The 13570-nt window shown below is 38.4% G+C and overlaps 1 protein-coding gene and 1 pseudogene across 3 annotated transcripts in view; one reads left to right on the top strand and one right to left on the bottom strand.

Annotated features, from left to right (window-relative positions):
- The window catches only part of DMXL1 (Dmx like 1), a 160886-nt gene extending 155599 nt beyond the window's left edge, over positions 1-5287 (bottom strand). For all 3 annotated transcript variants that reach the window (XM_090276612.1, XM_090276614.1, XM_090276615.1), the window contains exon 1: positions 4736-5287. In XM_090276612.1, coding sequence (XP_090132738.1) covers positions 4736-4822 — 87 coding nt within the window. In that variant the 5' untranslated portion in view covers positions 4823-5287. The remainder of the gene's footprint in view (positions 1-4735) is intronic.
- A 7525-nt stretch (positions 5288-12812) lies between these two features.
- Positions 12813-13202, top strand: LOC150008866 (prefoldin subunit 4 pseudogene; annotated as a pseudogene).
- Positions 13203-13570: the final 368 nt, after the last annotated feature.

Here is a 13570-nt window from a genome sequence, read left to right as displayed (position 1 = left end):
CTGTACAGATGATCCAAACTGGGTATCATCCAAAATCACTTGAAATAGACATATTTTGTTACAGATAGCTCTAATAATTATCAAAATTAATTCATGTCCCTACAGTTTTACAACATGATGAGGTAATAAGGAAGTACACACTCACACATGCACACACAAAGAAAAGGAAAAAAAAGGAAAAACTACCTTTAATTTAAAATGGGCTGCACATAAATTTAAAATAATTTGCCACTAAATTCTTTAATAAAAATAATCCATCTACCTGATTTTAAATAAAAACCTAAGATGTAACATAATAAATACAATTTCTAGAACAAAATCTAAAACTAGTTTTACAGATTTTTCTAAAATAAATTATTCTCAAAAACGCATTTCAAGGTGCCTTGGCTATATTGTGGAAGGTTATCAAAACCATAAGAGCAGCACTGCTTTATCAAATAATCTGTCATGCTACTTCCTCTTCAAAATTAATATGCATATATTACAATTGGTACACTAGCTGTTTGTAATCAGAACAATCTATGACTAACCAATGGAAAGTAAATTGATAAATAAAAATTTTACTATTAGGCACATGTAACATTATGTTTACCAACTTGGAGACTAAATGAGATGCACAAGAAGAACTCAGTTCCTATGTGTGCTATCAAGCATATAATAAAAACATGATTTTTAACTTTAAATTTTGGAAGACAACTATCTGAAATATTCTAAATTTCAAAAATTATCCAAGACTGGAACAGTCAGTATTCTAATTTGGAAGTCCTGAGATTTCTGTAAAACACTTAGATTTCCTGTTTGTACCAACCATGCCAGGTAAATATACCTAAGAATTTCTTCCTGGTATATTTCCTGTTAAATGACTTATATTTGGTACGTCGTAATTAAGATTATTCTCGATTTAAAAATCAATGTTAAGAATTAGTATTACTTCAATAATTTTAAGGGAATTTAATTTTATTTTAAACATAGTATTTTTAAAACAGGCCAAATGTTTAAAACAAAGCCTAATTTAATACTCATAATGGCATATGAATACCCCAAAAATCTCCTTCTCCAGGTGCGAACATTATTAAACTTCACCCTCCTGTATTCTCATCACACACAAAGATCCACATTCCCCCCGCAAAAAAGAGAACCTTACCATCCTCCCACCTAGAAAGGATTCTCTAGAGCAGCGATTTTCAACCAGTGTGCCGCAATAATTTTTTAAAACATGCAATACCTGACTATTTAGTCAGGGGCACTGACCTCTTTTCCTTTAGATTATCAAATAAAGAAATGACAACAGCCCACACAACAGCCATCCAGTGTGAATGCTCTGTCTTGAACCATAAATATATCGGTCATATAATAGAGCTGCATCTTATTGGTCACGTCGCATAAGGTTGCATCTGATTACTTAATTTTTGGTACCAGAAATCCTTATATACAAGCATAGACACCTTATTTTTTAAAAAGTCACTTTGGAGCAAAAAGGGTAGGAAATCACTACTATTATTACTACTACTATTACTGTAAATCAATCAAAATTACACCTATTTTTTGTCAGCTTGTGCAAAAAAAAATATGCTTTTTGGTGTGCCATCAAATTTTAGTAATTAGTTTATTTGTGCCATGAGATGAAAAATATTGAAAATCACTGCTCTAAAGTGAACAAAAGAAAACGTTAAACTAAAGGATGCTTAGTAAGACAGAAAGTAGAGGAAGGAGAATGCTAATTAATAATTAAGCCTCAGTTTTCTAAAAACAGCCAGATGCTGCTGCCAGTCTCCACTTCTAATCTGGGTTCCTTTGGCTGGGAACTCTGGGTTTTCTAATCCAAAAGGGAAACTGGATTTATAACATGTTTACTTTCCCTCCTATAGCAAAGATGTTTTAAATCCCATATTAGACCCAGGAAGGGAAAGAGTAAAACAATCTATTTGTTTCTTAGAAATTACCTCCCTTTCCATTTCATTCTAAACAGTTTCACACTAAGTATGGATAAACTACAAAATAAAAAGGAAAAAAAGAAATTCAAAAAGTTTACACTTTTACGTGCCCGGGATTTACAACTAACTATAAGGGACTAGGCTGGAAATCAAATCCGGGTAGTGACTTCAGTATTAGGTCTCATCAGTACGTCAATCGCTGTTCTAGATGCTCACAATGAAACTGTGCAAGACGTACACAAGGCAAGACTGGTTAATGATATAATGAAAGTGCAAATAAAGTGCTCTGAAAGTATGAGATCCGGTCACTGCCTACTAGAAGCTTTCATAGTTAGAGCAAAGTCAAAATAGTTTGATGCCAGTTTAGATAGTAAAAAAGTATCTAATTCTTGAATATACTAACTATATTAGTAATTCCATGTTTTAAACTCCAGACTACAGGAAAACTGGCATCCAATTTCATTTTAACTTAAAACTTGTCATACTTTATTGGGAAAACAGGATTTCACCTCTTGTAATCTTTCAAAACAAAAACAGGCAAGTTATCTGCAACATGCAAAGGGAGGAATTACAAACACAGGACTGTCTTCAAAGAAGGTATAAGGTACCAGGAGGAATAAAAGAATTCTTCATGGGGGGCTGTGCGAAGATCTCATGTCCTTTACCTCAAGTAAAACTGGAACTTAGATATTTTTTTAGTCTGCACTTACCATGTACCACTGATGTGTACTATTTTTCTACCAAAGAAAAATAATTCAAAATCAAAGGTTAAAAAATAAAATTCAAGGCATAAACAATAGGTTCTGCTTTTAACATGAAAGAAAAATGGGCAATTTCAAGAGGTAAATTTAAGATATATAGAGAGAGTCCAGGAAACTGAGGGCAAAAAATGTAGTTCATAACAGCACTATCAACTAATGTCAGGGATGAATCGGCTGCAAAGGAAAAAGATGATTCTTAATCCTTAAACTACCACCAAAACTACAGAGAACTGGATCTCTTTACACTAAACAACAGCAACCAAAAATTATTTTTGCTCTATGCACTGGAATGCTTCTGGAGATCTGGAAGAAATCTTCAGCAGGCTTGGTGTGAGAAGATTAAAGTCTGGTCTATGGAAATGGACTTTAAAATTCAGCAGGAGTGAGCAACAAGCTGCGTGATGGTGTAGAAGACTATATATACTTTGGCACATTAACTCACCTCTCCTTTAAAATAACATGGAGGCATGCATCAAGGTTTTATATACACTTTAGATGGGTCATCTACATATATAAATAGGACAGCATATGCTTTGAAGTTCACACCACTGCTTACACAGATCCTTCAAGTTCTTAGAATTTACATAGGAGAAAGCACTCATAGAACTTTAGAGATTTTACCACCTTATTATCTCCACTAGGAAAACCTCCTTGAGTAAATGCTGTCTATTCTTTCCCTCTAAATGGTGAGTGCCAGGTGCAGTTGCTCACTGAAACCCTCTGAGTTCACTCCTCTTGAGTATTCTGCTAGGTTAACATTTAGAATTAGAATCGCTAAAACTGCGAGGGTCAAGTGTGAGCTAAGGTGTGCATGTGTTACTCTACAGGGGAGGTATAGACAATTTTAAAACAGTATTTGGTTGGCATAGATTTAAAAGCACAATTCAGGAATTAAATGCCTGCACCATGTTAAATAATAACTATTATTTATTCTGACTGACAAAGACGACACACACAAAAGTCAAAAGTAGGCAAAAAAGAAAATCAGGATATCTGTCAGTTTACTTTGTTTCACTTATTTATATAAACTTTTGTTTTACTTTTAATCACAACTAAGTGATAGCTACACAAGTTGTAGCATCAGCATTATAAATATATTGTTTAGATATAGGGTATCGTGAGTACTAACTTATAGTTTAAAGTTATTATAAAAACTATAATTAAGGCAGACATTTCCACTAGAGTAGTAAGTCGGCAGAAATTTGGGGCTTTCTTCCTTCCTTCCAATATCTGGGTAAAACTAATGAAAAAGCAAATCACTTTCAGTAAACCTTAACCTTGAATTACCACTACACAGTAAAAAGGAATTTTGCTCAAAACACTAATACAACTTTTAGTAATTAATGTAAGCAATCTAAAACAAGTAAGTTTCCCAGGATACTAAACTTACATGTGGAAGTCAATGGGCGGCAGGAGTAAATTATTTATGAAAAATAGTTTTTCTTTCTAAAGTTATTCCTCAGCAAATTTGAAGAAAAATAAATGAAAAGTTCTGTTTCACTATATTTTAAACCAGCACTAGTTGTTAGCAGTAACTGAAGACACCCACTTTCCAACTACAAGGATACCAGACCTTAATTTAGAATAAGAAATGAAATCAATCCCAACTATTTCTAAACTTAACTATCTTAGCCTATGCAGTGGGGTAATAAAAGGTACCCCCATCCCCGCCAAAACACACACACACACACACACACACACACACACACTAAACAACAACTATTTTCGTATAAACGACTTCCGTAAGCCATCCCAGCCCAAGGACGGCAGACTAAGCACTACAAATAGCCCACAAAGCATTCTAACTTCCGAGTTCAGGCTCTGTTCAGTAAATACCTGAAAGACCAAAAGGTTTTTGCCTCCTTCCGTCTCAAAGGCCAGGAGCGCCCAGCCCTTGGGGACGGGGACCTCTGGGAGGACCTGGGGACCCCCGAGGTGGTGACGACGAGTGCTTGGCTTCGGCCCGTCATTCTGGGCCGAGCCTAGCTGATTCAGGAACGCGGACACACCACAAGCGACGCGAGAACCTTCCTTACTCACCGTGAAGTGCTGGTCTCCGACGCTGCCCACAGAGAAGCAGTGGTCGCCGGGGTTCACAGCCCCGGTCAGCACCTGGTGCAGGTTCATGTTGGCGCCTTAGTCCAGCAACGGACACGGAGGCCGGCTCATGCTCCAGATCAGCGGCGGCTTCCCACCCTCCTTCCCTCAGGGGTGGCGGCCGCTCTGGGTCGGCAACCGCGACAGCGACCAGCTCCAAGAAGCAGAGCGCCTCTGCTAGGGCCCCCAGCTCATCCCGAGCCCTGGCAGGCGAGGCCTGGAGGGGGCGGACCCGCGAGCGGGCGGAGCGCCGTGCTCCTCTGCGCACCTGTCACAACCCGCGCAGGCTCAGGTGAAGCTTGGGGGTCGACTCTGAAACCACGACCCGGGTCGACTGAAGTCTGAAGGCCGCGCTGTCCACACACTTCTCGGGTCTAGGTGGCTGACTCTGACCAAGGCCGTGTATCTAGGCAGCACCCACTCGCCCTCCTCGCCTAACCTGTTCCTTCCCAGCTCGGCGGTCGCCACCCCTACAGGCCTTGGCTGCTCACTACTCTTCGCTAGGGCCTTTCGGCCAAAATATCGCGAGATTTCCTGTGGCAAAGTGGAACACAGCATACCGTTCAGCAAGTGGATACTAAAACGCCTCTTCTAGTCAGATACTGGCCAATCCCGAGCTCTATTCCACCTGGGGCTCCGCCCATACTGAGGACGGGCTGCCGTCTTGGAGACTTGAGAGTGACTATATTTGGTTGTGGAACTTAAGGAGCCTAGTAGAAACATAGCGATCCTAGAATAAGTTCACAGTTTTCAAGTCATACTTTAGGTTAGGGCTTAGTCTGACTGTTAACGCCAGAATATTTAAAAGGCTGAAGTATATTAGAAATAGAATTTTGGTGTCCTTGGTCCTAATAGAAACTACAAGTCCCAAGAAGCTCCGCTCTCCTGGGCGGCTCAGGAGTACTCCAAGTAAAGGCGACTCTGGCAGCGTATCTCTCCTGGCGTAATAGTATCTGCGTTTCCAACTCGCTAAACAGGATAATTTTGAAAGGTTGAAACATTTGACAAGTACTAAAATATTTTCACCTAGTTTACCGTAAACATGCGTTGTGAAGTCATGCTGTAATAATCCTGCCTCAGCACTGCATTGAGTGTTTTGGAAAACCAAAAGATTTGAAAATGATTAGCGTCACAGTTACAACTGAGATTCCAACTCTCCTTGTATTTTGACACAAGTTTTGTATTATTATTGATAAAATTTGTTTATATGTCTCCTCCTATATACTGTAAGTCTCTTAGGGACAGACTGTACCCTACTCATCTCCGTATCCCCAAGTATCCAGCACAGTGCCAGTTCCAATTTATAAATTTCAGTTCAGTAAATGTTAAATGAACGAACGTAAACAGGAACTCTCCACCAAAAAGAAAAACAAAAAAAGTAGTTTTTGAAATTTACTCAATTTACTTTATATACTTTTGTTGTGTTAAAATAAATAAATAAATAAAAAGAATACCTACATATTAATACTGGATGGAAGGAGTACTAGTTATTTTATTTTATTTTGCTTTCCTTAAGTTCTTTGCAATATACATTTACTTTGTTTTGAAGAAAAAACTTAGTAAAAAACAAGAGCCATCTCCCTTTTTCTAATTTGAAAGGTGTAAATGAATGTCATTGTTAATTCCAGTCTATAAAAAATGAGGGACTTAAAACTTAATTTGTCATTAAAAAACTATTTTATTGGGTTCTAATATACTTACAGTTTAATTTGTATTTTAAGTATTAATTTAAATTTTATTTAAAGTGGCTTTAAGTAAATTTTACATTTTAGACCCTAAATCAAGATTTTTCTATGTCTTATATAAATTTTATGTCTGGCTCTAAAGCTTAACATGTTTACTCATTCCATTCTGCCCAGTTTTTTATTTCGAAGGGCATACAGTATAGCAAAATTAAAAAAATAAAACTACATGACCTACTAATTAGGAAATCTGAGATCTACTTCTGATCTTGCTGTATGACCTTGGAAAGTCTTGTTAATTTAGCACTCATTTTCCTTATCTGTAAAATTAGCAAATTTAACCGGATTATCAACAAGTTTGCTTGGCTTTGTCATTCCTGCAACTCTGTACATCTGTTAACTTTTATTTAATTCCTTTAGCCTTGAAATAGACTCCCTGAGTTTGAGTCCTGGCCAGACAAATCACTTAATCTCTTGTGCTTTACTTTTCTCGTCTATAAAGTGAGGAGAGTAGATTTTTTTCATAATTCTTATGAGGAATAAATGAAAACATTATCAGAATTCAGTGGATGTTAGGTATCTTATTATCCTTAAATAAACCAAATGTTTTGACATGTACTTCCTCTTTCTAAGGTTTTCCAAATAGTGTCAAATTTCAGTCCAAATCAGACTTTCCAGGGATGTTTAAGATTGCCTCAGATGCTCTTGAGGTCATCTAAGTCTGTATCCAAAACTACGGGACTACAAAAGCTAATGAAAAGCAAAAACATTCTTTTGCCTCTGTCTACTGTCAACAAATAGTTAACAGTATTTCATCAGCAAAAAAAAAAAAAAAAATTCAGGTAAAAGAAAGGATTGCAATCCAATGCATACAGCCATGGTGATCGGACATACGGAGAGCAAGAAGGAAGTTCTTATTAAAGGGATAAAGGAAGTTTAGGAGAGGGGGGTGTTGCGACCATAGAGCTTTCTTGTAAAAATTGAGTTCTTCCCACAGGGCTTTCCATAGGGATGAAGGCTGTGAAAACTCTTCCCACCAGCCTTCCTGATTCCTGTCTTGCTTAAGGTGTCTGTCATAAATTGACACCTCTTACTTATGAGGAATACTTTACTTATTAAATTGCCCATTAATGCATCTATCTTTGATATACAGCAGAATGAACTATTTCAACGAAACAACTAAATACTTGTAATTTATTACTTCCACTGAAACTCTGGCCTGCTGTATGGTTTTATACAGCCTTTGAGATGAGACTGGTTTTTACCTTAAAAAAATTTTTTTATCCTCACCCAAGGATATTTTTTCATTGCTTTGAGAGAGAGAGAGAGAGAAAGAAAGAGAGAGAGAAGCATCGATGTGAGAGAAAAACATTGATTGGTTGCCTCCTGTATGCACGCTGGCCGGAATGGAACCTGCACATTTTTGTGCTCCAGCCAGCTGAGCCACACTGGCCAGGGGTTACATTTTTAAATGGCTGAAAAATCAATAGAAGAATAATATTTAATGATACATGAAAACTATATAAAATTCATATGTTAATATAATTTTATTGGAACACAGGCATAGCATCTGTGGCGGCTTTCACACTACAATTGCATGACTGAGTAGTTTCAATAGAGATCATATAGCCTGCAGAGTCAGAAGCATTTACTGTTTGGCCCTTGAGAGAAAAAGTTTGCTAACTCCTGTCCTATTGGAAAATCCTCTACTGCTCTATGAGCTATGAAGTAGTTTTTGCTATGCAGAACTGCTATTGTACTGTATGGCAGCTTAATTAGCAAAAGATTTAATATTAATGATTATATAAGCATCTTTAATATATCTAATGTATGTATCCCTGATTCCCCAATATTTATTATAGTACAGAGTAGGTACTTACTAATAGCTGAATGCAAAGATGGATATAGACAGGACCTGACTCACATATATATAAAAGTTTCCTTGAAAGATCTGAGAGAGGTGACCATAGATAATCTCTGCTTTAAGCTGCTGCTCCTCAACCTCCTAATGTCACTAACCTCTTCTTAACAAGTGTCTACCCAATTCTAAATCCAGTCCTGACTTCTTTTGCAACTTGAGTGTCATTCTAACCTTGTAGCAAAATTAGTAAGAAAAAAAAATGGAGGAGAAGGTAAATTATACAGGTCCCTGCTTTTCATCATCCTCTCTCTGTAACCTGCCTAGCAACAGAAATCTAACTCCTAACACACACACACACACACACACACACACACACGTACACATGTACATACGCGTACGCGTGCATAATCTCAAGGAATTATTGAATCTATTCCTGAACTGTAATTGAATTTATCATTATTTCCTTTGAATGCTCAAGGGTTGTGTGTTTTTGTTTCTTTTCTTTAGGCTTTTTTTTTTTTTTTTTTTTTTTTTTAGTTTCTTTAGCTTTATTTCTGAGAAATAAAAGAGGAAGGGTGACTGTAAAAAAGGAAGTCTTTTTTAAAAAGTAAGCTTCTGAATATTTTCCATTATTCCTAGCAGCAAAGTCTCTTAGAAAACAAAGTACTGCAGTTTCTGGGACTGGCAGGCCAAAGAGAAATTAGGCTTTCTTCAGTGCTAGTCTTAAAGGGGAAGGGAGACTTTTATTAAAGATAACGGTGGTGACAGTGTAAAGAAAGCCAACAGGCTAAACTCTGAGATTCTTGTGGGGAAAAGGAAGCATATAGGAAGCCGGCTGAGATTGAGAAGTAATCATACCTCTTTCTCGTTCTCCAGTTTCTTTGTATTACCCACTTCTCTGCCCCCGTCACCATGAACTCATCAGTTATAAATTCGTATTCTCCCAGGGCCCTGCCACTGGAGCCACCAATAGAAGCTTCAGTCCCCGTGGTCAACAACCAATAAATGATGGAGGTTAGAAATAAAGGGAGTTTCTAATCCCATAACTAAGGCTGAATCAGAGGAGCTGTGCTGCTGAATTTCACATAAACATTTCAAACTATCCCATAAAAACAAGAGGGTCTCTCTGCAACTAAGGCATTGACTGCCCCAGGACCCCGCCTATTCTGCCAACAGCAATCTTGCTATAGTAACATTAATCAGGAATATTATAGGTCATATAGGTGTTTGAGCAATAATACAGGACCCTAGCCATCATTCATAATGTTACTATAGAAAAATTAATTCAGATACCTCTAAAATTTGGAGATTGCCATTAAATACTCTTCACTCACATTCACTTGCTCAGCTAGAAGGTTCTCCACCCTTAAGCATGTAAAGGGCAGTTATTTATAAAAGCTACTGTTTCTTAATCACCAACTCTACAGTGTAATAGGTATTTCTTTATCTTATTAAACTATCAAAACCCTATAAGGGCAATATCTCTGTTTTACAAATACAGAAACCTAAACTCAAAGAGATCAAATAACTTGCCCAGGGTCACATTAGATTTGTGTCAAATAACCATTCAAGGATTTGAACTCAAATCTCTTGAGCTGCATAGCATCGGCCTGTGAGCTAGTGTTGCTGGTTCGATTCCCAGTCAGGGCACATTACTAGATTTCACATCAGGTCCCAGTTGGGGGCGTGAGTGAGAGGCAACCACACAGTGGTGTTTCTCTCCCTCTCTTTCTCCTTTGCCCTCTCTCTAAAAATAAAATAAACAAACAAACAAATTTTTTTTTAAAAAAGAATATAGTAAATCTTTGGGCTGCATAGACCTTCTAAGTCAGTGGTTCTCAACCTCCCTAATGTGACACTTTAATACAGTTTCTCATGTTGTGGTGACCCCCAACCATAACTAAAGCATAGTGATTAATCACAAAAACAATATATAATTACATGTGTTTTCTTATGAACTTAGGCGACCCCTGTGAAAGGGTCGTTTGACCCACAAAGGGGTCGCGACCCACACGTTGAGACCCACTGCTCTAAGTGTTCTCCAAAACCCCCTGAAACCCAAGGTGACTACAACCAGAGCCAACCACTTATCCTCTACCTGGCAAGATAAGAGGTGAAAGGAAAGGTGAGTTGACTTCTTAAAATTGAGTCTTCAGACTTCTGGTCAAGATGGAGGGTTAGACAGATGCGCTGCATCTCCCTCCACAACTAAGAAGGAATACAACTACCTCAAAACTAGAAACAAACAGAAGTTCTAGAAAATCAAACTGCATGGAAGTCCAGCAAACAAAGATATAAAGAAGAAATACTCATCCAGACAGGTAGGAGAGACAGAGCCAGGGAAAAGAGGATGCAGTGTGGTGGTGGCGGCAGCGGTGGCAGTGGCAGGCCAGCAGAAAGCGCAGTCACATGTTTTAAAAAGTCAGGAGGGACACCTGGGGAGCATTCCCAGCTCCTCACTGGACATCGCAGCTCACAGTCCCAGCACTGGGGAAAATCAAGCCTCATTGCTTCTAACTGTGCAGACCAGTGGGGGTTGGGGCGGAGGCAAAAACTTCCAGTCTCTCAGCAGAGTCCACTTGTTTGAAGGCCCCTCATGGTCCCAGACCCATCCACTCTGGGAACGACAGCCAGGGCAGCAGCTAGAGGGGTGCCAGTCCCATACAGAACTGGGAGAGGTGCCTGGAAAAGTGGTGAGTGCTGGGCAGGTGGCATTGTTCCCTCTCAGACCCCTCCCCCACAGACAGCACCACAGCATGGTGAAACAGGTGGCCCTGTACTGATGAATCCCCAAGTCTCCGCACCTTACAACATAACAGAAGAGACAACTCTACCTGGGACACAGAGGCAAACAAACACTGGAGCCTATCAGAATGAGGAGACAAAGAAGTATGGCCCAAAAGGGGGTACAGATCAAGGTTCCAGTGGGAGAACTAAGCGAAGAGGAGATAGCCAACCTAACAGATGCAGAATTCAAAACACTGGTGATAAACATGCTCATAGGCTTGATAGTATGCTTAGTATGGCAAACACATAAGAGAAAAAGTGAAGTCTATGCTACTTGAAACAAAGGAAAATCCACACAAAAGCAATGGTGAAGGGAAGGAAATCAGGGTTCAAATCAATGATTTGGAACATAAGGAAGAAAAAAACAGTCAACCAGTGCAGAATGAGGAAGCAAGAATTGGAAAAAATGAGGAAAACTTCCCAAATTTTGCGAAGGAGTTGGACATACAGGTCTGGGAAGCACAGAGGGTCCGTGGCAAGCTGGACCCAGAGGGGACCACACCAGGATGCATCATGACTGATATACCAAAGGTGAAAGGTAAAGACAGAGTCCTGGGGGCAGCAAGAGATAGGCAGAGAGTTGCCTACAGGGTGGTGCCTATAGGACTATCAGCTGATTTCTCAAAGGACACTTTGCAGGCAGGAAGGGACTGGCAAGCAGTATTCAATGTGATGAAAGGCAACCTGCAACCAGGAATACTCTATCCAGCAAGACTATCATTTAGAAAGAAAGGGCACATGAAGTGCTTCCCAGACAAGGTGAAGCTAAAGGAGTTCATCATCACCAAGCCATTATTATATGAAATGTTAAAGAGACTTACTTAAGAAAAAGAAGATCAAAACTATGAACACTAAAATGACAACAAACTCACAACTATCAACAACTGAATCTTAAAAATAAAAACAAAATCCAACTAAGCAAACCAGAATAGGAACAGAATCATAGGTATGGGGATCATTTGGAGGGTTATCAGCTGGGAGGAGGGAGGGGGAGAAATGGGAATATGGTTCAGGGATTAAGAAGCATAATTGATTGGTACAAAATAGACAGAGGGAAGTTCAGAATAATATAGGAAAGGGTGAAGCCAAAGAACTTATATGCACGACCCATGGACATGAACTAAGGGAGGTGGGATTACTGGAGGGAAGGGGGGTACTGGGTGGAGGGGAGCAAAGGGCAAAAAATTGGAACTACTGTAACAACAAAATCAATAAAATATACTTAAAATATTTTTAAATTAAAAAAATTGAGTCTTCAGTGATTCTCTGGTAGAGAAAAAAACAAAACTATCTTTACAGCACTTTTCTCCTTCTTCACAATGGAAGGAAAGTTCACCTACTTACTTTGAGCCACTCTAAGCCTATATGGGCCAGCCTTTTTTTTCAAAGGAGAAGTAAACATCTCCAACCAAAAAGCTCCCTGAGACTTAGCTAATTAGGTAAATATTCATTTCGTTAAAGGCAAATACTTCTAGGAAAGTTTTGAACTACCAGTAAGTCACGCCAATCAGTTTTGTCTTTTAACAGATGTGGCTCTTTTTGTGTCTATTGGAGTTTTAATTAGGAGGAAGCAGAAGTCAAGAGATGTAATTTTACTCTTTCTCCTTTTCTGCACCATTGTGGTGTGTGCAGGTGACTCTGTTCCTTTCAAAATATCAGAATCAAGTAATTACTGGCCATGAAATTGGCAGCCACCATGAAGAAGGCAGCTGCAGAAGATGTCAATGTTACTTTTGAAGATCAATAAATAATAAACAAGTTTCCATGGAATACAAGTAGAATCACAGAGCTGAAGGAAGATATAGAATATAAAGAAGAAACAACTCCAAAATTTAGAAGATGCTTGTGATGATATCATGATTACAAATTTTGACTCTCTAACGATACCTTATCAAATTGGTGATGTTTTCATTAGCCATTATCAAGAAGAAACATAAGAAAGGGTAGGATAAGAAAAGAAAAATTTGCAGAAATAAGTTGACACCTTTGAATCCAGATTGGAATCAATTTAGCAGATTTAAAATTTCAGGTACATGCAAAATTTGGGAGCAATATAAACCTCAATGCTGATGAAAGTTAAACATGTTATAATACTTAAAAAATGTGTTTTATAAACTTGAATATTTTTTAAATGATAATTTTTTTGTCTTCAAATGATATAGACCCCTGGCTGCTGTGGCTTAGTGGATTGAGTGTCAGCCTGCAAATCAAAAGGTTGCTGGTTCAATTCCCAGCCAGGGCACATGTCTGGGTTGCAGGTCAGGTCCCCAGTTGGGGGCGTGAGAGGCAACCACACATTGATGTTTCTCTTCTTCTTTTTCTCCCTCCTTCTCCACTCTCTAATAATAAATAAAATATTTTTAAAAATTTAAAAATTATACAGAAAGCAAAAATTTCTTTTTAAAAAGTTTTCTTTGTTTAATGGAAACTTATATTTTAAAAGAAGAC

The sequence above is a fragment of the Furipterus horrens genome, unplaced genomic scaffold, assembly GCF_987537825.1.
Source record: "Furipterus horrens unplaced genomic scaffold, mFurHor1.1.pri manual_scaffold_5, whole genome shotgun sequence".
Lineage (NCBI taxonomy): Eukaryota > Metazoa > Chordata > Mammalia > Chiroptera > Furipteridae > Furipterus > Furipterus horrens.
The sequence above is the reverse complement of the archived record's forward strand: the minus strand, read 5'-3'. Positions and strand labels throughout refer to the sequence as shown.